The sequence below is a fragment of the Armigeres subalbatus genome, unplaced genomic scaffold (assembly GCF_024139115.2).
Source record: "Armigeres subalbatus isolate Guangzhou_Male unplaced genomic scaffold, GZ_Asu_2 Contig623, whole genome shotgun sequence".
Lineage (NCBI taxonomy): Eukaryota > Metazoa > Arthropoda > Insecta > Diptera > Culicidae > Armigeres > Armigeres subalbatus.
Genome location: NW_026943395.1, coordinates 79,786 through 105,880, shown reverse-complemented (window position 1 = coordinate 105,880; position 26,095 = coordinate 79,786). Strand labels below are relative to the sequence as shown.

General features: G+C 40.2%; 1 protein-coding gene across 5 annotated transcripts in view; it reads left to right on the top strand.

The window, feature by feature from the left end:
• Positions 1–26,095, top strand: part of LOC134204489 (sestrin homolog) — a 128,545-nt gene that overhangs the window by 91,014 nt on the left and 11,436 nt on the right. For all 5 annotated transcript variants that reach the window (XM_062679305.1, XM_062679304.1, XM_062679307.1 and 2 more), the window contains one exon: positions 20,031–20,195. In XM_062679305.1, coding sequence (XP_062535289.1) covers positions 20,031–20,195 — 165 coding nt within the window. The remainder of the gene's footprint in view (positions 1–20,030; positions 20,196–26,095) is intronic.

The window sequence follows — 26,095 nt, the reverse complement described above, 5'->3', positions numbered from 1 at the left end:
GAATTTTGATCGTACCCCCAAACATTAAAAAAAATCGGCTGCGCCACTAAATACAATATTAGTAAATAAATATTCCTTCCCACTACCCATTCTATGGAGTATGAGTAAGGCCTTCCAGTCACAATCCGGAAAAGCATTTTTGGCGCAGACGATAAATCAACTTTCAGTGAGCAAATGCATGTATCTTCATTTCTCTAGCGTTTTGTTTAGTAAAATGTTGTCAACTGCTTATAAGACTTGGTAGTGCTGTTTTAAATTGTAACCCGATTTGTTTTAAATTGTAAACCAATGGGCATTATGCCTAATTAGCAAAAAAAAAGCTAAAAGTGAAAAATGAGAAGTTTTTTTTTCACATGACCCCTTCTTCCTTCTCCCTTCTTGCATCTTCTTTCTTCTATCTGTCTTCTATTTCCTTCTTCTTCCTTTTTTTCTTTTTCGCTCTTCCTTCTTTCTTCTTCATTCTTCTATGTTACTTATTTCTTCTTCTCCCTTCTACTTTCTTCTTTCTGGATTTTTCTTCCTCCTTCTTTCTGCATTTTTCTTCCTTCTTTCTTCATTCATTCTACTTCATTCTTTTTTCCTTCATTCTTCTATTTTCTTTGTTCATCCTTCTTCCTCTTTCTTCTTTCTCTTCCTTCTATCTTCTTCCTTCTATCTTCTTCCTCCTATCTTCTTCCATCTTTCTTTTTCTTCTTTTCCTCACCCTTATTCTTTTTACTTTCGTCTTCTTTTTTCCTTTTTCTTTTTTCATTCTTCTTTCTTCTTTCTCTCTTCTTCTTTCTTCCTTCTACCTTCTTTTTTATCCTTCCTATTTTTGTTTCTTTCTTGTTGCTTCTTTCTTTCTTCCTCCTTCTTTCTTCTTAATTTTTCCTTCTTCGCTTTTTTCTCCCTTCTATCTTCTTCCTTACTCGTTATTCTTGATTCATTATTCCTTCTTCCTCCTTTCCTCGTCCTTCTTCCTTCTACCTTCTTCCTTTTTCCTACTTCCTTCTTGTTTGAATTATGTCGACTGTTAGCAATGTACTTTTCGGTGGTTATTTGGCGTTTCAGTCTATGTTGTGAATGAAAAACAACTATATGCTTTCTTTCTCCAACGTTTCGATCCCACGAAAAGATTCAATAAGGATCGAAACGTTGGAGAAAGAAAACATATAGTTGTTTTTCATTCACAATATAGACTGAAACGCCAAATAACCACCGAAAACTTCTTCCTTCTTCCCTTTTCTTTCTTCCTTCTTCTTTCCTCTTCCTTTTTCTTTTTCCTTCTTCCTTCTTCTTTCTTCCATTTTCTTCCTTTTTTCGCCCGTCTTCCTTCTTTCTTCTTCCTTCTTCTTCCTTCCTTCTTTCTTCTTACTTCTTACTTTTCCCTCCTTTTTCCTTTTTTCTTCTTCCGTTCTACTTCTTCCTCACTTTTCACTCCCCCAGTTCTCATTCGGCCTAATGGCCATTCGGCCAAATGACCATTCGGCCTAAGGACCCAGCACCCAGTTAGATTGAATTAAAAATAATTGCGTTTGATTCTATTTTGCTTTCAATATCATATTTAAAATTATTTTTACGGAGTGTTGAATAGTGACGATGGAATCAAAAGATTATTGCCATTTTGTTTAAAATCAGTTTTCTCCGATTTCTTGAAAACATTACCAAAAAGGGCCAGCGTTTTCTTAATAATTCAATTCAATATGAATTAAAATGATACAAATCTCCCATGCTCCAAAATAGAAGAAGAACAAATTGAATAGGGGAACGGTTCGCCACTTCATCTCATAGCTCCTATTTCCATCCCATCAAAAACAAAGCAATGGAAAGAAATTTGTTTATTATTTTTGTGATTTTTTCCAGCAGTAAGCACGCATGTTGACAAAAAAAGCGAAGAATTTGGTGCCGTATTTCTTTGTTTAGCGATGATGATGGATATATGTACAGTGGGATGGAGATCTGAACAGCTCCCTAATTCATTTAAAGCTTTTTAATAAAACAAGCGTTAAAAAATCACATTAGGCCGTTACAAATATGTAATTAACATTTTGTCCTACTGGCCTCCAAAAGGTCAAGGGAGGGGATAATAAAAAATAAATATTAAAATGGAAAAATTAAAAAAAAAACTCCTCGGATTTGTTGAAGAATGTTTTGAAAATCCTCAAAATTATTCTAATTTTATTTTGTTATATTATTTTTTTAACAAAAAAATCCGAGGGGGAGGAAGACAAAATAGTTTTTAAATATTTGTATCGGCCTTTACAAAAATTTAAAAAAAAGTGACAAAAGTGTGCCTTGATATTTGTGAAAATTTAAAAATGATCTGTCGCGATTCGCTTGTTTCGTTCAAAGTGGACTGTATGTGATTTGTAGTGGTGGTGTGTCCAAACATCGATGGCTCCTCTGGATCCGTATCTGCCACACTTTGAGTATATTTGAATGCCATAAGTCCTTTAAAAACGTATTTTAACAATAATTTATTAATCACGGAACATGTTTTTAAAGTAAATAGTAGGTATATTGACTATACTATGACTCATCTATATTTACAGGACAATAATTTACAGAATGATAAAAAGATGATACAACACTGATAGTGTTTCCAGTTCTGCTAATCGTCAATTATTATATTTGCAGCTGTGCAAGAATTTTTCCTTCGAATGTTAAAGAAATTTCCCAAAACCTAATCCTCAAATTTGCTTTTAATTGGAATCATCGTTCGCCCAGCGCAATGCAATGAGGATTAAGACAACGCTGGAGGTTATTCCTTTTTTAGAAGTAGATGGTTTTCCGGAAAAAAGGCAATGGAGGATGTGATACGTTTTTCAAAAGTTGGCGTTTGCTCGTGATAAGTCAATGATGGGTGAGATCCTTTCTTTATAAGAAGGCGTTTACCTGGAATAAGTTAACGGTAACTGTGATTTCTGCTTCGGAAGTATGTAGGCGATTGCCTGGAATAGATCAATGATAGATGTGACCCCGTTTGTCTTCACTTCGGAAGTATTTCTACCATCAGTCTATATTTGTCAGAATATGTTCTTGATGCTGAACAGTTAAGATAAGAATATATAAGAATGTGTAAAAATACATCAAATACCGTGGGGCATCGAAATCCGTACACTTAAGCACCTTAGTACATGAAAAAGTCATTAGAAAACAGGAATCGAACGTAAATAAAACGTTTGTCATTGGCACAGGAGCATGAAGGCTTCTGCTTTTGAAGTGTTTTACATTTACTCATTAAAAACGTTGAAAAACATGATAAAATAATGAATAAAATCAACTACTCCTGACTCGAATCAAAGGATCAAAATCCGTACAGCTATTTTTAAACTAAATATTTAAATTGAAGCATTCTGATTGACTAAACTACCACTGTAAATAGTTCGATACGCACCTTGAGAAGCGATACCTTCGATTTGTATTCCGCTTATTTTATGAAATGATTCGCAATTAGCAATTAAAACACAGTTACTTTTAGTGCAATTATGCTCTACACGAAAACAAAATGGCGGCCAAAACTCCGCGTTTGGTGGGTGGCGATTTGTTTTTGATTTTTGTTGTTTTAATTTCAAAGCCTTCTTTTCATTTATATGCCGTAAAAGCTTACTGCCAAGTATCTGAACAGGATAAGATAAATTATTTCTTCATGATTCACCTTTAACCCCCTTTAATTCATTGATATCTCATGAGGTGGACGGATTTCGGTGCTGTACGGATTTCGGTCCCGCACGGTAGCCATATTTCTTTCACAGTTCAAAATAATGCAAAATGACCGTTATGTCGAATAGCCTTTATGTCGAGTCAAATGGAGTTATGCCAAACAGAGACCCGATTCCTGATGTTGTGAGTTGAAGTTTGAAATGGTCGTTTGGCAGAAAGGGGCATTTGGCCGAAAATGTTGATTGATTGAACATATCCTTTTGAGCATGAGCATGAGCAGGATGGCCGTACATTTCGTAGTGGCTACTCCGTGATAGACTAGAACCTGGGAAATTGCACAGGGAACCAATTGAATGGAGCTTGGGATTTAGCTATCATTCTCAATGAACAAATTTCAGAAATTCATCGCACGGCGCCGTCCACGACCTTACGGTCATCAAGGAAAGGCAGGATTATTAGTTCGATCGTCTCAGGATAGGATATTGTGTTACTGGCCTCATACTTTCGTACCTGTATGAGGCCTGCTCGAGAACAGCGGCCGTGTTTAGCATCCGTATACAGGTACATATTAATATCAATCTATTTGTATATTCATTTACTGCTACTAAGTAACAGGCAGCTTGTTATAGCAATTCTATATTTAGAATCCTGCTTGCTAGCAATGAAAATTTGATTTGCAAAGAGATTTAGCTATATGATTAACAAACTTATCTTATACGAAATGGGAAGGGACCATGGATCGAACCCTTGGTCTCCTGCCTATGAGGTAGAAATAGTGACACAAGCCTACCAAGCCCATGGGGAGAAGGCGGAGCACTGAAGCCCTACCCTGACATGTGCGACATCTGGATTTGGTTCTAAAATGTAAACAACAGTGTTAATTCTCTCCACCTTTTTGTTATGGCAAGGCAATTTTTATGCACACTTTTGTTTACGATATTTTATCAAAATCAAACACTCAATCATGCAGCAATATAACGATGTAGTATGCTTGAGATACTGGCTTGTTTATAGGGACTCTAAAAATAATTTATTTGCAGAAACTAACCGATTATAAAAATGTTCGCATTAACGATTGGCGCACCGGTTCTAAGCTTCGATGCAGAGAACACGAGCTTTGTTCACCAGTGACAGGCGTACGGGGCCAAGCCCTCTACATTTGAAAATTGATAAATAAGAAATTAAAAGTGAGAAATAGTAAGTGAAATGTCTCACTTCTCATTCACCACTTCACATTGTGAAAAGTGACAATTGAGAAATCAGAAATAAGAAATGAATAATGAGAAGCGAGAAATGAGTTGTCGAACTGCTCAAGTGCGAAATGCGGAGTGTGCAATGACATCTCACTTCTCATATCTCATTTCATACTTCTCACTTCTCATATATCATTTCTCACTTCTCACTTCTCATTTTTCAATTCTAATTTCTCTCTTCTCAATTTTAACAGTACTAGGTGATGAATGTGAAGCATGAAGAAAAACGTCTCCCCATTTTATTTCTTACTTCTTATTTCTTACTTATTTCCTACTTATTTCTTCTCAAATGAAATTATTCACGTCACAATTCATTATTGTTCGGAAAATCCACGTTTTCGGCCATATTACTTGACCCGATCAAACAAATGCCTTTTCTGGCCAAATGACTTGTTCAGCCAATCAACATTTTCGGCAAAATGCCCCTCTCAATGAAACGACCGTTTCGGACAAACGGCATTTTCCGCCAAATGACCTATTTCCGGCGAAAGACGAAACTTTTCATAGAGCGTTTTTTGCTTTTTCACTTTCCAATTATCATTAATCACTTCATACTTGTCACATTCACTGAACGACATTTTCGACCATATGGCCCGTTAGACCAAAGGCCCATTTCGCTAAACGGCCATTTTAGCCAAACGGAGTATTCGTCCAAACGACTTTTTCGGCCTAATGGCCTTTTCCGCCAAATGGCCCTTTTTGCCAAACGGCATTTTCGGCCGAACGAAATTTTCGGACAAATTGTTCTTTCTGCTAAAAGACATTTTCAGCCAAATGACTTGTTCGGTCAATAGAACAGTTTGGTCGTATGTTCATTTCTTTTTCAAGCAAAGTTTGCAGTTTTTTAATAAAAATAAATCACGATTGCGTGAAATCTTTTTTTATGGAGCTTATTAAGGAAACTCCAATCTTTCCAACGCTGACAATTTTGTTGCTTTTACGAGTTTGGAAACTAATAAAAAAAAAATTTGGTAAAACATATTACTGTAAAAAAGTTAGGAAAAAGCTAGCGAATAATATCATGATTATAGATCACCTGAAAACGATTTCAGGTCGAATCATGTTTGAAAACGTTTAATAAACCCCTCATTATTGACACCTATATTGATTTAATTTTGGCAATAATTAAAAACCAAGAAAAACACGTTAAAACGTGAACATTCGTTCATGCACAATTGCGATGCATTGCTTATAAGTGAACAATATTGTTTCAAGAATCTCTTGGCAAATTAGTATTACTATTCAAGAATTCAAAAACGAAAATGTAATAATATCTATTTTTGGTTTTTGACTTTATTATTTACCATTAATCATTTCATACTTTTTACATTCAATGTTGTTCGGCTAAACGACATTTTCAGCCATATGATCCGTTCGGCCAAAGGCCCTTCCTGCCAAGCGGTCATTTTGTCCAAGCGGAGTTTTCGGCCAAATGACCAAACGACTTTTTCGGCCGAACGGCCCTTTTTGCCGACCGGCATTTTTGGCGAACGAAATTTTCGGCCAAACAGCCCTTTCTGTTGAACAACCATTTCGGCCAAACGGCATTTTCGGCCTGTTCGATCAACAGACCTATTTTTCCGTATGCCCCTTTCCTTCAAATAACAATTTTGGCCAAACCGTTTTCGGTCTAGATGACTTGCGACCTAATGTGTTATTCGGCCTAGTGGCATTCAGTCAAATGACATTTGGCCAATGGCTTTCGGTCGAATGACATTTGGCCAAACGATCCCCTCTAATACAATCTGGCAAAACATGTTTTATATTGACGAAACCAATCTGTCAAGTTTATGAAATATTGAAATACAGTATGGCCTGTCTCGTGCATCATGGAATTAAAAAAGAAAAGCACAGTGGAAGGGGGCGGAAGAGTTGTCGCGAAAGCTCCAACCATCAACGTTGTAAGACTTTTAAACTTTGAATGAATAACGATTCGTGGTTGTTTTCAATTAAAAACATCCATTGTAAACAAAATCGGCATTGAACTGGAAATCGGATGGCACTTATCTTTCACTCAACCGCACAGAGGAAGAAAACACTTCTCAGTCAACATGTCTCTCGGATATTAGATGTGTGTGAAAACAGAAAATCAACAGCAGCCAAATTTATCGCACATACGTATATCTGGCGGCAACTTCTGCGCCGCGAAGAGTGTAGATCCCTCACATCGCCACCGAGCAGCTAGATGATGCGTTCTATTTCGATGATTACCAAGTGACCTCATTCCGATGGGGCTTGTTTTTTTTTTCGTCAGTTTAATATCCTCCAGCTGTAGATGTAGATTCCGCGGTGAGAAATATGCCGCATGTCATACAGCATAGTCGCACGCATATGTCGTTTGAGAAATTTAGTGAACAAACATCGTATGCGAAGAGGCTGCTAACAAATGGTTTCCGAAATGCTGAAAAAAAAATCTATACTCTTGCTGAACATCCGAACCGGCATATCACTCATCGAGTCATCGAGTAAGCGCAAACCATTGACCGTATGACTGAAGGACTCACACACCGCTTCCAATCGAATATAAACAGTCCATGAACATCGGGCAACAAAACCAAAACAAAACGATAAATAATAATTTCTAAAGCTGCTGTGCCGTTCCTCGTGCGTTGTGTAATAAATTAGCACAAGATGCTGTGTGGAAAGAGGAAGGGAGTCTAAATTGAACCCAGCGATTGAATCATTCTAAGCATGTCACTGCATATTACGCGGCAAGTATAAGAAAACAGGCTGGCAATGTTGCTAAAATTGAGTAACTTTGTCTTCTTATACAGTCGAATCCCTTAACCCCATGTTGAACCACTTTACCCTTTCAAAGCTCGTAAATTCTAAGATTGTAGTACGTTCTCGACGGTGGAATTCACAACCGGGTAGTAGGTACAGCTCGACGGCAAAGGTTTTCTGAATGCTTTTTTTTGTGTACGTACTAAGATTCGCCTCAAGCAACATTGTATCACACCTTGGCTCGATATGTATAATGTGGTTTCTGTTGCAGACTGGGCATGCAACCGAGCAATGCTTCATTTCCCTGCTAACCCAATGGGAAAACGCACGTGCCACTAACCGCAGACATCATTTGCCGATGCAATTAGACTTGTTTACGGCTTTCGTCACGTCTAGCAAACATCAACTAGCAATTGCAGCTCAAACCCAATCTATCGCGACCAGATGCCAGGACTATTCAATGACAATCGCTCAATAGATTTGTCGTTATGCGTGTAAATAGTTAATCAGGCGGTTTTGCCCCTATAGCTGCGATTTGGGTCACCTTGGTCCATTTTGCAAATCTCTCTGAGCAGAGTCATTAAACTGCCTTCCACTCCACCGACCGCGAATCCGCCGTTCTCGTCATCGAAACCGCAGATCACAAAGGGAATTTTCAACTGGGAACCGGTTGCCAATAAGGAAGAAGTCGTAAAATTTTACTATGTTTATTCAGACAGTCCCAGCCTGGCTGGCACTGCGGACATTGAGTCAACACATGGTCGCGCACGTCGAGCAATCGTAAAAATCTAACAACTTTTGCAAATCTGAATTTGCGTGGTTAGATAAGAGCAGGCGATATTTCAATCTGCAGTTTACTTTGTGTCTTCTTTATTAGGTGAATTAAAAAATAATTTAATTTTAACCTAGATTGGCACATGAATGGCAACAGTGGTGTTCTTCCAATGTCTCTAAAATCTGTAATAAAAGCTGCAATTTTTATTTTATTTTTGTTTTCTTGTGTTAATACATTAATATTACAAACCTAGTTACAAACTATTTAGTTAACCCATCTGACGCTGTCCTTCATAGTAGGTGAAAACGTTCGGCACGTCATCACACAGCTCCTATTTCCATCCCATCAAAAACATAGCAATGAAAAGAAATTTGGTTTGTTTCTTATTTTTGTGATTATTTTCACCAGTGAGCACGCGTGTTAGCAAGAAGAAGTGACAAGATTGGTGTTGTATTTCTTTGTTTTGCAATGAGATGAATATATGTTCAGTGAGATGGAAAACGGAACAGTTTCCCTATCTTACTGTTGTTTGTTGGCTTCAGCCGCTTTTGATTTTTCGACAAAACTTTGATTATCTATTATAAAAATGAGGTGATGGTGGCGCATTATTTTACTACTTTTTAAACAATGTCCTTTACTTTTGTAATAGAATCAATATAGAATACATTTTGGCAGTTACGCCCTTTTCAAATGTAGTATTGACCGCGCTCTATATTGCATTTCTGCACTTCATGTTCGTCTCGAGCCTTATACATCTCTAACACGTAAAGTGAGAAAAGCATGGGAATTGAAGCAGAATCTAAATAAGAAAGTTATTAAGCACTTTAGTGGAATTTCTTCACCTGTCATAAGACGAGTTTAGTACTATTCCATCCAATTAAATTGTGGTTCATCTTATATCATTGATTTGTTGGCAGTACATTCTGTAATCCCATTTAACCAGGCCAGAAACAGCCAAAAACTTCTCTAGCAGGGAGTTCAGAAATCGGATTGATCGTAGAAACTTAACCTCGGTTAGTAGAATCGTGGTCTCCAGCAGCTTTGCGAGCAAAGGCGTAGAACTGCCAATCCGGAGATGGCGAGTTCGATTCTCGGACCGGTCTAGGATGTTTTCGGGTTAGAAACTTTCTCGACACCACACAAGACACATACGCATACAATGGATGGCATAAAGAAGCTTTCAATTAATAACTGTGAAAATGCTAATAGAATACTAGCTGGAGAGCGAGCCAAGCTCTAGTTGAAATGAAGAGCCTAGTTGAGATGAATAAGAAGAAGAAGAAGAAGAATAGGAAGAAAAAGAGAAGCTGAATCGTGAGGTAGATAGATTCCATCCCATTCAACGCGAATTGATATGCTTCGACAAATGAAAACAATCTTTTGCATTATTCTTCAGTCTTTGCTTCCTTGTCTTGGATTTTAGTAAAAGCATTTTTAGCAGCTGATACTTCGAGCTCTTCCTATTTATTTGCAAATTCTCAAATAGTTTTGAGTGATCGAAGTTTTTGGGAGGAATATTTGCTACAGACTTCAACTAGCTCAAAATATGACACGTTTCACGCATCACCGGCCATACTTTATCGTTGAAAAGCAGATGACGACTGTCCTGTCACTTGCATCAAAACAACTGACCATCATTCACGTGCTAAACTCCCTTTGGTAGTTTTATAGGGTCTGCGCACGACATGTTCACTACTTTCTTCATTTCTTACAAATTGTCAGTCTCTGAATTTAAAAAAAAACGTTCGCCTTGTAAATCTGTGAGTCAAACACAACGGCGCCTACTACTAAGCTTCGGCGAAATTTCCGAATTTCCATTACACTTGTCCCCAGCTAATAACGTAAAACAATTGGACAAAGACGATGTGGTTTATAGAAACGAGTACGAGAAGAACATGGCAAAACATTTGGCGAAGCACGAAGCGGAGAAGCGGAAGCTGCATCAAAATAAAAAAATAACCAAAGAAAATATTTTTTTAAAAGTTGATAAGTATTGGAAGTTCACTGCTTTAATATCTTAGTCAATAGATAAACTATTAAATTTTCTAACAAAAATGAGATAGATGTCATTTAACATCAACAATTACCAAATATTGCTTGCACCACTATGGGTACACTGTTCCTTCAGTGGCGGTGAAAATTAATTTTGGTTCCTATAGTGGTGCTATTCATTGGTTTCTTATGAGACTCGCCACGATTGGTACAGTTGCACCACTATAGGTGCAAGGGAGTCAATCTTGCTAAGGAAAATCATTGTTTTCAATAGTTTTTCAAGCGAAATTTTAAGATAAGTTGCATTTAACAGGATATTTAAAGCACGACGCATCAACTGAAACCATCGTAATTTATATAAATATGATAAATCTTATCAACCATTCCGTCACCAACGTCTGTTTTTAAGGGCTTTCAAAAATCTAAACTGCTGTAAAAACCGCATTTCTTAACCGATTCTTTCGCAACAAGTTTCATTCCATCCGGATGGATCTCAATTTTCGATTTATATATTTATATAGGCTATCCACAGTACGGTTCCAGAATTATTCCAGATTCCGTTGGAGTCAGTTGTCCCCGGAACAAGTGGTCATTTACAATTTTAAGCTAAAACAGGTTGTGCGACACCTCAAACTTCATGATTTCACAAAGCAATGATGGGAATGATATTTTTGAGGTTCCTGGCCCACTCGGACTCAATCTGGCCACATCGGTCACAATCCGGGAACCATCGGAATGGCCATTTTCTAAATTGGTTCAAGATAGGTCGTGTGACACCTCAAACTTCATGATTTTACAAAGCAATGATGGGAATGATATTTTAGGGTTCATGGCCCACACGGATCCACTTCGGCCACAATCCGGAGGACCGTCGGAATGGCCATTTTCTAAATTGATTCGTGCGGCACATCAAACTTCATGATTTCACAAAGCAATGATAGGAATGATATTTTTAGGGCCCACTCGCATTCAATCCGGCCACATCGGTCACAATCCAGGGACCCAGGAATTCCACCGAAAATTTATACACACACTTAAAATTTTCCACCGATCTCGGCTGTGCAAATCTCGGTTAAAGTTCGTTAGCTGAAATAACGGCTGAATGAACGTATGATTACGGTGGTTCCTTTGAATGCCGCAGTAAACAAATTGCTTTTTCAGCTGAGATATCAGCAGAAAGTCACGAACCGAGCGCTCGGCTGTGCGGATCTCGGCAAAAGAATCAAAAAATGCCGAGCAGAACTAAGTGTGCAGAAATTATATCGTAAATGAAATCAACATTGGAATTTTCGGAGGAATTCCTAAATTAATTCCCAAAGAAATCCTGAAAGAATTCCGGTGGAAACTTGGAAAATCTGAAAATTCTTCCGGAAATTTCTCCAGAATTTCCTCCGGGAATTTATTCAAGCTTTTTTCTGGAATTCATTTAGGCTTCTTCAGGAATTTATATAGAAATTCCTCCAGAAGCTCCATCGAAAATTTATCTGGGAGCTCCTCAAGGAATTCTCCGGGAGATTCTCTGATGATGATGATGATGATCCAGCTACATACCCCTAGAAAGGTTTCAGCTAGACGAGATTTGTCTGTAAGATGAATTATCCTAGATTTTTTCCTAGAATTCTTCTGGTAGTTTCACTGGCAGTTCCTTCGGGGGTTCAGAAATTCCTCCGGAAGTTATTTCAAGAATTCCTCCAAGAGCTCCTCCGGGAATTCCACAGGCAATTCATCCGAGTGTTTATCCGGAAATTCCTCCGGGAGTTCCACCAGTAGCTCTTCCAGGAAATCATGCAGGCTTTTTTCAGGAAATTATTTAGGCCTTCTTCAGAAACTTAGCTGGAAATTCTCCCCAAAGTTCTTCCAATAGTTTCTCTGGGAGTTCCTCTAGGAATTCTTCTAGGAGTTCCCTGCCGTAATCTGAAAAAGTGACGTATGCGCCATTTTACAACATGCATGTTTTTCATTTTTCTGTTAAAGAGTTCGATGAGTACTACTCGTTAACACCATTTTTGGAAAATGGCTAAAACGTCACTTTTTCAGATTACGGCAGTTCCTCCTGAAATTCCTCCTGGAGTTCTTACGGGAGCTCTGCCGGCAGTTTCTACAGGAATTCGGCAGTTCCTCCGAGTATTCCTCTAAGAAGGAACTCCTGGAGTAATTTCCGGAGAAATTATCAGAGGAATTTTCGGAGGAACTTTCGGTGGAACTTCTGAAGGAATTTCTTAAAGAACTACAGGGATAATTTCTAGAGTAACTCTCGTAAGAACTCCTGGATGTACTCCCAAATGAACTTCCGTTAGAATTCCAGGAGGAACTCCTGGAAGAATTCTCAAAGGATCTCCCGAAGGTACTCCCAGAGAAATTCTCCGAGGAACTTCCGAAATCCCATTTCCCGTGAAATTCCTGCCATATATCCTCCAGAAATTCCCTGTGAAGTTCTTGGAAGGATTCCCGGAGGAACTCTTGGAAAAACTCCTGGAGGAGCCCCGGAGGAACTCCCCGGTTAAAACCGAAGAAACCCCCCCTCACGTTCGGCTAGCGGTGACAAGCTCCCCATTCTTGGCCAAGTTCACCTTCCGGTTCGTTACAGCGACAAGATGAAAATTGTTCCGGCCCTGGTTATCCAAAACCTATCTTTCGACTGTATATGCGGGATGGATTTCTGGACTAAGTTCCAAATTCAGCCCATGATTATACAGAACGAGCGGTCAGGGAACGTTGCAACTATCGATCCATCGATTCCAGAAACCATTCTATCGGTTGACGAACGTCGGCGAATAGAAGAAATCAAAACGCTGTTTCTTCCAGCGAAAGCTGGGCAGCTAAGAAGCACACCGCTTACGCCGAATTATCATTAGTAACGAGTGGAAGGACAAACCTCCAGTCCGACAATTCCCGTATATAATGTCCCCGAAGAGTTGGTGGCAGTAGAACTACATCGGCTACTTGATGTGGGAATAATTGAACGTCCTTGAACTGTGTTCCCGTGATAAAACCCGCCAAGGTAAGGCCCTGCTTGGACGCGCGCAAAATCAACGAGAGGACTTTGCACGATGCTTACCCTTTGCCCCACCCTGGTCGCATTTTGGGACAACTACCAAAGGAAAAAACCTCACTACGATAGATTTGTCCGAAGCCTTCCTACAAGTTGGTCTCGAACCAAGCTCTCGTAAGTATACAGCGTTCAGCGTCCAGGGTAAAGGGTTGTTCCAGTACACCAGGATGCCTTTCGGCTTAGTAAATAGTCCAGCTACTCTGGCTAGGTTGATGGACACTGTGCTAGGCCATGGTGTACTGGAACCGAACGTTTTCGTGTATCTTGACGATATCGTCAGAGTCACGGAAACGTTCGAGCATCACGCAGAGCTCCTCGTTGAAGTTGGGCGCCGTCTAAGGGAGGCAAACCTCAGCATTAACTTGGAGAAATCCAAGTTCGGTGTAAACAAAATTCCCTTCCTAGGATATGTTTTGAGTACTAGCGGTCTCCGGGCGAACCCTGAGAAAGTCAGGCCAATCTTAGAATACGAAAGGCCCACTACCGTTACAAAACTCAGAAGATTGCTAGGAATGGCGAATTATTATCGTCGTTTTATAGCCAACTTTAGTGGCGTGACATCTGCCTTAACGGATTTGCATCAGACCAGCTCGAAAGTCATTCGTTGGAACGATGCCGCCGAGATAGCCTTTTGTGAAATAAAAGAATGCCTCATCTCCTCCCCAATCCTTCACTCGTGAGTTCGTAATCCAAACGGACGCGAGTGATGTGGCCGTTGCCGGTTTGCTAACACAGCAACAGGAGAGTGGAGAAGCACTTCCGGAAGAGTTTTCACAAGAAAGGCCTGAACTAATTTTTGGAGAAATTCATGAAGGAATTTCTGGATAAATATCTGAAGGAATTCCCGGAAAAATACCAGGAGGAATTAATGCAGAAATTCCCAGATGAAATACTGCAGAAATTACCGGATGAATTCCCGGAGGTTAGTTCTGAAGAAATTCCTGGAAGAACTCTTGGAAGATATCTTGGAGGAACTCTCAAATTAATATCCGAATGAAATTCTGGAGTAAATTTCTTGTGAAGTCCGGAAAGCATTCTAGGACAATTCCGCGGAAAAATTTCGGGAGAAATTCCTGAAGGAATTCCTGGAGAAGTACCTGAAGCAATTCCCGGGAAAATACCTGGAAGAATTTCCGAAGAAATACATGGACGAATTCCTGGAGAAATTTCAGAAGAAATTTTTAGATGAATTCTTGAAGGATATTCTGAAGTAATAGCGGAAAGAATTCCATAATGAAATCCTAGAGGATTTCGTTATTAAATTTATGGAGGTACTCCCGGAAAAACTCCTGAAAGTTATCCTGGAGGAATTAAAGGAAGAGTTCCTGGAGGAATGCCCGGAGAAGTTCCTAGAAGAATTTCCGAAGGAATTTCTTATAGATTTACAAGTGTAATAATGGGCCGAAATCGTAGGATTTCCGTCATAAATTTCTGAAGAAACTTCTAGCGGAATTTTGGGAGGAAATTACGTTTGTATTCTTGAAGGAACTCTCGAATGTATTCCTGAAGGAAATGCCGGAGATTTTTCTGGAAGAATACCCTAAGAAATGTCTAGAAGGAAGAATTGGAGAAGAAAAGAAATCTTCAAGGAATTTCCTCATGAATTTCCTAAAAACAAATTTAGTGAGGGGTTTCTAGATAAGGAGAAATTACAATTACATGAGAAAGATTTTCGAACGATTTTCAGAGGAATTTGTGGATAACTTTCCGGAGGAATTTAGAAGTTCCCAGGGGAGCTTCTAGAAGGATTTCAAGGAGAATTCTTGAGCCTGAAATTTTTCGAGTTGTTTTGCCCCAACCTGCCCCCTCTGGCTACGCCCTTGTATCATTCCCATCATTGCTTTGTAAAATTATGAAGTTTGAGGTGCCGCACGACCTATTTTGGATCAATAGCCGTTCCGGAGGTCCTCCAGATTGTGGCCGGAATGGATCCGAGTGGGCCAGGAACACTAAGCTGCGAAGCGGCTCTTTCCCAGTGTGGGGATGTAATGGCAATAAGAAGAACATTGCTTTGTAAAATCATGAAGTTTGAGTTGTCGCACGACCTATTTTGAATCAATTTAGAAAATGGCCATTCCGTAGGTCCCCGGATTGTGACCGATGTGGCCAGATTGAGTGCCAGTGGGCCAGGAACCTCAAAAATATCATTCCCATTATTTGTTTGTGAAAACATGAAGTTTGAGGTGTCGCACGACTTGTTTTGACTTAAAATTGTAAATGGCCACTTATTCTGGGGACAACTGACCCCAACGGAATCTGGAATAATTCTGGAACCGTTCTATATATAGCCTCGAAACTAGTATAAATGGAAAATTGGGATACATCCGGATGGAATGCAACTTGTTGCGAAAGAATCGGTCAAGAAATGCGGTTTTTACAACAGTTTAGATTTTTGAAAGCCCTTAAAAACAGACGTTGGGGACAGTATTCAAAACTTTATCCTTTAAATAATAATTGTAGACAACTCGCCTTCTTCTTCTGGTTATTCGGATCTGTTACAGATTTTCAAGGTATCTCATTTCCTACGAATTCCATAGATTCTTCTGACTTTACAGATTCAATATAGAATCCGGGACAAATAGGCTGAATCCGGCACTGTCCCGCATAAGCCGGGACGCCCGGTCATTTTAACACAAACCAAGACGAAGCGATTGTTGCTGTCGCTGGACAGTCGCCACAATTCCACACTGCAGCAAAGCTACTTTGTAGTGCATTGTCGTATTGGGAAACAGCAATCGAACCATGCAAGCAGCTACTCCGCAATAAAATTGCGAGGACAGTCATCCAACGATAACGATAATTACGTCGCGCAGGTTGGCGTAACCAAATGCAACTACGATGGAAACGCGTGGTCTTCCACAAATGATAAAACAACTGGAAGGCTTGAGACAATGCTATAGAAAAGAGGTTATAAACTGAAGAGAAGGAGTGTTGAGGACACTGGCGAAACATCCTAGCAAGGATAGAATGAGAGCGCAGAGAACCGTTTTGGTTGTTTTGTGCATGTTTATTGTTTGGCAAGCACCTCAATATGTTCAGAGAAGTCTTTAAAAGCTACAACTCGACCATAGACCGGACCTTAAATCGAACTCATCCCCTCATACATTCCTTTTTCCGTCCCTTTTTAGGCTATCTCAGGTCTCTAATTTAAAACATATAAACTCGATCCTAGGTTTACATCCAAGTGTTTCTCATAAACAATCTTGAATATAAGTTCTAATCTAAAAAGAAAAACGATGTCATGTGATGTAGATTTCGTATTTTCGGACAACCAAACACTTTTTCTCACAAAACTATTATGAAAGCATATAAAACTGCAACATGGTCGGGGTTATAACCCTGGCCTAATCAGTCGCCAATAATCACAAATTGTATCAAATTTCAATCGTCAATGAGTCATTGCGGAAACAAACATTTCTTACTGGTTGCAGGCTGGTTGACACGTTTTCCGTGATTTTTTTTTCAGAATCCTCCCATACTAATTTGGGAATCCGATCTTCTGGAATGTAAATGTGTCCGAAACATGAAATTGCACTATACGTGATTCTAGTTTTATTTCAAATTTTCAATTTTGAAATTCTAATTCGCATGTAGGGTAACGAATATTTTCATTTTATAGAGAACAGTACTATCGTACTAAGACTATCGTACTATGAGTTATGATGGGGTCTCCAGTTAGCCTTATGAGCAAAATAATTCGGAAACGATGTGATAGATTCTTGGTCTGGTCTAAGGGCTTTTAAAATTCTTAACTCCTTAGCAATAGTGCACTCAGCACAACATACAAATTTATAATATATAACCAGCCTTGAATTGCTCATAAGAATGCTGTACCGCAAGGCAGACCAAGTTCCAGCGAGAACGTAAAGCTACTAAGGCTCTGTCTCATTTGGAGAATTAAACTGATATTAAACTTAAAAGTGACATTTCAATAATCATCAAATAACCCTGCTCGCAGAGCAAGATTACTTTTGACAGATATCGAATCATTTTGCATCGATGTCTTATTGAAATTGCTGGGTAGCACCAGCTATTCTTATGACTGGGTTATCTGGTTATTTTCTAACTGTCACTTTTAAGTTTAATTCTCCAAATGAGACAGAGCCTAAAGAAGAAAATGATGCTCATTGCTCATCCCGTGTACCCTACTCAGTCCCAACTAAACATGCACCTTCAACCCTTGACTAAGCGCGTGATGTCATTCAGCTGGCTGGAGGAGGGTTATCTTGCAATCAATACCGGCTTTTCACGCCGAGGAATCATATGTTTCCAAGTGCAGAACCAGCTGTTTGTCGAATACACACGAACACTGCCACCAGCCAATCAGTAGGAATAATCATTAGTCATTAGGTTGGTGCTGTACACTCTATACTTCGAACTCGTTAGTGGATGTATCGTCGCAATAAAACTCCCACACAGGTGGAACCCCAACAGGTTGATACAGAGACGATGGACAAACTTTTTTTTCCAGCTGTGGGATGAAAAACAAACAACTATTCTAACATGTTTGTGGGAAAGGTCGTAAGTTTGAAAGAAAGGTTCTAAACATGTTTTTACTAAATGGAGTATTCCAGGTTTGTAGTGATCAAATCTTTTAAGACTTTCGACCTTTTGAAAAATTATACTTTAATTCACTTCAAGTGCTGTATAGAGGACAGAAAGCGTAGAAACTTGGTCAGATGTTGGGGAGGACGTATAATGTACTCGTTATCGCATGTTGCCGTCTTATGATAACACGTTATTTCAGGTCCCTTATTGTGAGGTATACTTCCCTGTCTATCTCGACTAAATCGATTCGGCCGGTTAAAGTGCTGATAAAGTGGACTGACACAGTTGAATCCTATGGATGTGTTTGTAGCCAATGTGCGTGTGGGCAGAACATGATATATCATGGCGAATTAAGTAGGTACTATATAGAGCGTTTAAATCGATTAGCTTTTTTATCTTGATAAATGAAGTTGACTCTAAATCAATTATTCATTACAATGTTACATGGTGATTTTATCGCTTGATTGAACACCATCATTACTTACTTAAACATGAGCAGCACCTGGTTATAATTGTACCATTATGGTATTATTGATAAGCATAATTAATATGTTGCATAATAAATTAGCTTGCTGAAATTATTCCTAATACCGAGACTCGATGGGTGCGACGTGCGTGATTGTAGTTTTAGTCTCATTTTTACATCTATCCAGTGCTTAAATATACATCCGAATCATGAATCCAAGTTTTTACACACTTATAATTAGATTGCAGTAGAGTGAATTTAAAACCGCAAAGTAAGCAATCCGGGGCTAGTAATCGTCTTCACACTTCATCCTGCTACAGAGCTGCCTGCCACACCCTCTAGGCATGCTATACAAAGTCTATTTTTTTGCGCTCTGAACCTACGTTACGGCGCGATAAAACGAGTTGGCTGATTTTCTGTGCAAACACACAGCTATCTCATCAACGGAACGAATGAGCCTAGGTCAATAAGGCGAAACGTCAACAAGTTACGTACCAACTTTACCCACTTCAGAAGGTAGCAACCAACAGATAAGCAAGGGATTACTCTAGAGAGCACGAGGTCAAACTGTGGTCTTTCATAGCTTTGTGGTGCGACGTGCGGCTGTATAGCTGAAGGTGGTTTTGTTCGAATCCATATCAGGTCTAGGATTTTTTTTTCTCTATTTTCTCGGGTACTAATGGTAGCCACTTGATTTATGAACGTATGTATGGTAAAACAAGTTAGGAAGCTTTTAGTTGATAACTGTGAACATTTTTCAATACATTTCCCATAAAAGTGCAATTTGTTCCATTAAATTTAAAAGAATTATCCCGAGGATATTCGAATTTCAATATAAATCGCTCGAACAATTTAAGAAGATTTTGTCGTGAAATTTTCGAGAATTTAGAAGAACTTTCCATGGAAGTTCTCAAAAAACAAATCATTGTAGTTCAGACAAAATTCTCGTGGAAATATCAAAACAATTTTCCATGGAAGTTCAGAATAATTGTCTGTGATGATCCCCTAACAAACAGTTCATTTGATGTGATTCGAAAGAATACTTATATTCAAAATAAAATTACTCATACTAAATTATTAGCGATCGTAATTCAAACAAATATTTAAATCGAATCGGTCTGTTTCGCCATGCCCTAATTAACAATATATCAAACTGGCCGCAAACATTCTGCGCGTCACCATAATCCTTAAATGAGGTCAAATAGAGTCATCTTTATTTCTGGCATTATAGCACAAATTAATCATTAAACGCAATACAATCTCGCTCTAATCGCAATCTCTTCAGCACTGCACTCGCGCTGTCCCGTAGCTTTAGGTGCTGACACCGACTTACTCATAAGCGAGTGGTGATTGTGACGGTCTGCACGTTTTCCCCATGTCCTCATCGCTGACTGCCTTATTGATTATTGTTCTAGAATTATAAAACCCCGGCGCGGGCAGGATCCCAAACAAAACCGGACCAACGGTTCGTGTTGTCTGCATTGTCCGAGCGTCATCCTCAGCTGATAGTGCATAGTCTCTCAAATCACAAATCAGTAACCATCCATCCCTTGTGGTTCTCTTTCTCACTATTTGCAGTACGGGTCAAAAGCCGCTCTGATGGAGAACACCGAACTGGACCACGTCACAAAGGTGATAGCCTATCACCCGTGCTACTTGGAGCACTATCTCAACACGCAAAACTTTGTGATGCACTGCGATGGACCCCTGCCGTTCCATTTCCGATACTACATTGCCATTATGGTAAGTGATTAGGTCTAAAGAACTTTCCAACAATTATTTATACCGTCTGTACTTGAACGAGATTTTTTAGATAAGTGTGTGATTTGTCAAGCATGAACTTTTTTTTTGTACACCCAAAAAACAAATCAATCAATTGTATAAAATCTGGGCATATACAATTCTGTAAGCTTTTTATACAAATATTGTATTAAAATAATACAAATCTGTATTATTTTAATACAATATTTGTATAAAAAGCTTACAGAATTGTATATGCCCAATTATTATACAGTTTCTGTAAGGTTCTTATGCAGAACTGTATTAAAATCTGCCATCCCCTGGTTGGGTGTATAAATGTATGAATGTGATCAAATTAATCAAACATTCTCATGAATATTTGGGTTCTGTAATTCTGAATAATTCTGCCCGCAGAACAGATCTATCTTTGACAGTAACTCGTATTTGTTTAGTTACTTTTAACTTTAGTTTAAATTTGAATGGGAAATTGAGGCAGAAAATTTGACAATTTAATGCGCAAGTGAAATATTTCATAGTAGATAGACACACACCCATATAATTTATCAAAACTTTCAGTGATACATACTTTAATCTGTGGTATAAAAACATTGGACAAGACAAAAAAGAAACACTCGATTTTAAACCACTTGTTTGAATATAGTTCATCGTCAATCAAACAATTTAAAAATGGCCCTTTTGGCTATAAAATATGTATGACATAAATTATTTCTCCTTGTCGAATGAAGATTTCCTAAAACACACACGCTAGGTGACTGCGATTCCGTCGCCGTTGGTATGGAAGCGGTGTTTTGTCGTCGTTTTGCTCGGCGTGTATCGGCGTGCCTATTGCTTTTCCGTCAACGGAAAGAAAACCTTTGAACAGAAATGCCTATGGATTGAATTTCACTGGAATTTCAAATGCACTTTCGAAAGAAATTTGAATAAATTTTGACAGGAAATTCAAATGAATTTCCTTCGGAAATTTGAATGGATTTCCAGAGAGAATTTTAATACAGTCCCAAGAGAAAATTAGAATCAATTTTCCGACTAAATACGAATGAATTTCTCGAGAATATTCAAATTAATTTCTGGTGGAAATTGGAATGAATTTTCCGTGGCAATTTGAATGAGTTTCCCGTGAAAATTTTAATGAATTTTCAATGAAATTGAGAATGAATTACCCGCGAAAACTTAAAAAAAAATGCCGTGGAAATTCAAATGATTTTTAAGAGGATATTCGAATAAATTCTCCATGAAAATTTGAATGAATTTCCAGTCAAAACTTGGATGAACTTTCTGTGTAAATTTGAATGAGTTTCTCGTGGAAATTCAAAAGAATTTACCATGAAATTCGAATGAGTTTCCCGAGGAAACTCAAATGAAATTTCCGAAGAAATTCAAATTAATTTCTTGAGTATATTCAAAAGAATTTCCCGAGAAAATTGGAATGAATTTCCTGAGATAAATTGAATGAATTTCTGGGGAACTCGAATGAATTTTCCATCAACATTTTAATGAATGTTCCGAGAATATTCGAATGCATTTCCCGATAATATTCAAATGAATTTCCAGGGAAAACTCAAATAAATTTCGCGGATTTTTTTTTCGAATTTTCTCGTAAAATTCCTTTAAATTTCCTTGGGAACGGGAAACTCATTTGAATTTACACGGAAAGTTCATTCAAGTTTTGGCCGGAAATTCATTCAAATTTTTATGGAGAAGATCTGGGGTTTTCCGCTCCATTCTGCCAAAACTTGCAGGTTTGCAAGATGCGTAGGGTAAGGAAGCTTCTTCTTCTTCTTCTTCTTCTTCTTCTTCTTCTTCTTATTGGCATTACACCGAGAGGTTTCCGAGCCTCTTGAAAGGAGGTCTCCGAGCCTCTTGAAAGGAGGCTTCCGAGCCTCTTGAAAGGAGGCTTCCGAGCCTCTTGAAAGGAGGCTTCCGAGCCTCTTGAAAGGAGGCTTCCGAGCCTCTTGAAAGGAGGCTTCCGAGCCTCTTGAAAGGAGGCTTCCGAGCCTCTTGAAAGGAGGCTTCGAGCCTCTTGAAAGGAGGCCTGAGCTCTTGAAAGGAGGCTTCCGAGCTCTCTTGAAAGGAGGCTTCTGAGCCTCTTGAAAGGAGGCTTCTGAGCCTCTTGAAAGGAGGCTTCCGAGCCTCTTGAAAGGAGGCTTCCGAGCCTCTTGAAAGGAGGCTTGAGCCTCTTGAAAGGAGGCTTCCAGGCCTCTTGAAAGGAGGCTTCTGAGCCTCTTGAAAGGAGGCTTGAGCCTCTTGAAAGGAGGCTCTGAGCCTCTTGAAAGGAGGCTCTGAGCCTCTTGAAAGGAGGCTCTGAGCCTCTTGAAAGGAGGCTCTGAGCCTCTTGAAAGGAGGCTTCTGAGCCTCTTGAAAGGAGGCTTCTGAGCCTCTTGAAAGGAGGCTTCTGAGCCTCTTGAAAGGAGGCTCTGAGCCTCTTGAAAGGAGGCTTGAGCCTCTTGAAAGGAGGCTCTGAGCCTCTTGAAAGGAGGCTCTGAGCCTCTTGAAAGGAGGCTTCCTGAGTCTCTTGAAAGGAGGCTTCTGAGCCTCTTGAAAGGAGGCTTCCGAGCCTCTTGAAAGGAGGCTTCCGAGCCTCTTGAAAGGAGGCTTCCGAGCCTCTTGAAAGGAGGCTTCCGAGCCTCTTGAAAGGAGGCTTCCGAGCCTCTTGAAATCAGGTTTCCGAGCATCTTGAAAGGAGGCTTCCGAGCATCTTGAAAGGAGGCTTCCGAGCCTCTTTACAGGAGGATTCCGAGCCTCTTGGAAGAAGGCTTCCGAGCATCTTGAAAGGAGGCTTCCGAGCCTCTTGGAAGAAGGCTTCCGAGCATCTTGAAAGGAGGCTTCCGAGCCTCTTGAAAGGAGGCTTCCGAGCCTCTTGAAAGGAGGCTTCCGAGCCTCTTGAAAGGAGGCTCCCGAGCCTCTTGAAAGGAGGCTTCCTGAGCCTCTTGAAAGGAGGCTTCTGAGCCTCTTGAAAGGAGGCTTCCTGAGCCTCTTGAAAGGAGGCTTCTGAGCCTCTTGAAAGGAGGCTTGAGCCTCTTGAAAGGAGGCTCTGAGTCTTGAAAGGAGGCTTCTGAGCCTCTTGAAAGGAGGCTCTGAGCCTCTTGAAAGGAGGCTTCCAGGCCTCTTGAAAGGAGGCTTGAGCCTCTTGAAAGGAGGCTTCCGAGCCTCTTGAAAGGAGGCTTCCAGGCCTCTTGAAAGGAGGCTTCCGAGCCTCTTGAGAGGAGGCTTCCAAGCCTCTTGAAAGGAGACTTTTGAGCCTCTTGAAAGGAGGCTTCCGAGCCTCTTGAAAGGAGGCTTCGGAGCCTCTTGAAAGGAGGCTTCGGAGCCTCTTGAAAGGAGGCTTCCGAGCCTCTTGAAAGGAGGCTTCCGAGCCTCTTGAAAGGAGGCTTCCGAGCCTCTTGAAAGGAGGCTTCCGAGCCTCTTGAAAGGAGGCTTCCGAGCCTCTTGAAAGGAGGCTTCCGAGCCTCTTGAAAGGAGGCTTCCGAGCCTCTTGAAAGGAGGCTCTGAGCCTCTTGAAAGGAGGCTTCCGAACCTCTTGAAGGAGGAGGCTTCTGAGCTCTCTTGAAGGAGGCTTCTGAGCCTCTTGAAAGGAGGCCTGAGCCTCTTGAAAGGAGGCCTGAGCCTCTTGAAAGGAGGCTTCTGAGCCTCTTGAAAGGAGGCTTCTGAGCCTCTTGAAAGGAGGCTCTGAGCCTCTTGAAAGGAGGCTTCCTGAGCCTCTTGAAAGGAGGCTCTGAGCTCTTGAAAGGAGGCTTCTGAGCCTCTTGAAAGGAGGCTTCCTGAGCCTCTTGAAAGGAGGCTTCTGAGCCTCTTGAAAGGAGGCTTCTGAGCCTCTTGAAGGAGGCTCTGAGCCTCTTGAAGGAGGCCTGAGCCTCTTGAAAGGAGGCTTGAGCCTCTTGAAAGGAGGCTTCCTGAGCCTCTTGAAAGGAGGCTCTGAGCCTCTTGAAGGAGGCTTCCTGAGCCTCTTGAAAGGAGGCTTCTGAGCCTCTTGAAAGGAGGCTTCTGAGCCTCTTGAAAGGAGGCTTCCTGAGCCTCTTGAAAGGAGGCTTCTGAGCCTCTTGAAAGGAGGCTTCCTGAGCCTCTTGAAAGGAGGCTTTGAGCCTCTTGAAAGGAGGCTTCTGAGCCCTCTTGAAAGGAGGCTTCCTGAGCCTCTTGAAAGGAGGCTGAGCCTCTTGAAAGGAGGCTTCTGAGCCTCTTGAAAGGAGGCTTCTGAGCCTCTTGAAAGGAGGCTCTGAGCTCTTGAAAGGAGGCTTCCTGAGCCTCTTGAAAGGAGGCTTCTGAGCCTCTTGAAAGGAGGCTTCTGAGCCTCTTGAAAGGAGGCTTCCGAGCCTCTTGAAAGGAGGCTCTGAGTCTCTTAAAAGAAGGCTTCCTGGCCTCTTGAAAGAAGGCTTCTGAGCCTTTGAAAGGAGGTTTCCGAGCCTCTTGAAAGGAGGCTTCCGAGCCTCTTGAAAGGAGGCTTCCGAGCCTCTTGAAAGGAGGCTTCCGAGCCTCTTGAAAGGAGGCTTCCGAGCCTCTTGAAAGGAGGCTTCCGAGCCTCTTGAAAGGAGGCTTCCGAGCCTTTTGAAGGAGGCTTCCCAGGGAACCTCCGGTAGTAACCAATGTGCTCAGATGCTCTGTGAATGTCTTCTATTATGTTTGTGTTGAAAAATCATGAAGTTTGCTGTGTCGCTAGCTATGTTTCAGAACCACTCAAAAAGTGAACACTTCTCTTAGGGCGTCAGGTTTCCAGGCTACCTCCGGAATTGACTAATGTGTACAGGGAATCTGCAAATGTCTTCAATTATATTTATTTGCCAACATCATGAAGTTTGATGAGTGGCAAGGTATCAGAACTACTCAAAAAGGGACGACTTCCCTGGAGGCATCAGGTTCCTAGGGAACCTCCGGAAGTGGCCAATGCGCTCAGATGCTGTGCAAATGTCTTCTATTGTATTTGCGTTGCAAAATCATGAAGTTCAATGTGTCGCAAGCTGGGTTTCAGAATCAATCAAAAAGTGACCACTTCCCTGAGGCCACCAGGTTCCCAGGAAACCTTCGAAAGTGGCTAATGTGCACAGATGCTCTGCAAATGTCTTCTATTATAATTATGTTACAAAATCATGATGGCAAATACGATGTTGGGGAGACTGGGAAGACTTGATCCCCATTTCTCATTTACAATGTATCACAGCTAAAAATAAGAAAAATTACCCGGTATATATTATATAGCGTTACTGATGTGTGACAAAATTGTTGTTATATTTTTTTGGACTTTTGCCAAAAATTGAATTTTAAAATGTTCAGAGGGAGTTGATCACTCTCCAAAAACTTGCTTTGATAAAAATAAAAGGATGCCCTCTGTGTATGTGTGTGTATCTTCAATCTAACGCCCGCTGTCCGGCAGTGGTATTATAGAAGAAAGCTGTCTGTAAGCTTTAGCCCGGGAGTTAGAAGATGTAAGTTCTATTGCAGCTCCACCGACCCATTTCAGACTGCGGAGCTGTCACGGACCCATTTCACGTCCAGTCCGAGGTCACTTTCACTTGCAATAAGCCCCGCCTATTAATACTACCAATATCAATTGGATAATGGATCCATAAACAAACTTCCGGATTTTTAGATCCAGCTCGTATTTAGTTTTGGAATCATATAAAATACATTTTGAAACAATCTCACCAAATTGATCCAATTTCAGTTAAATGAACAGAAGAAACGATGATCACTTCTAGTGTCCACAAACAATTCACTTCAATCTTCCAGATCTATTCTGAGCAATTGCTCCATGTATTTCTGATTTTATCACACAGTCACACATATTTTACCAAGGAAATTCCCGTATACAAACTCCCCAAACGAGTACGTGCACTTAATTAGGAAATACACTTTATTAAAGGTTATCAAACGCGTAAGTTTTAAATTTCAGA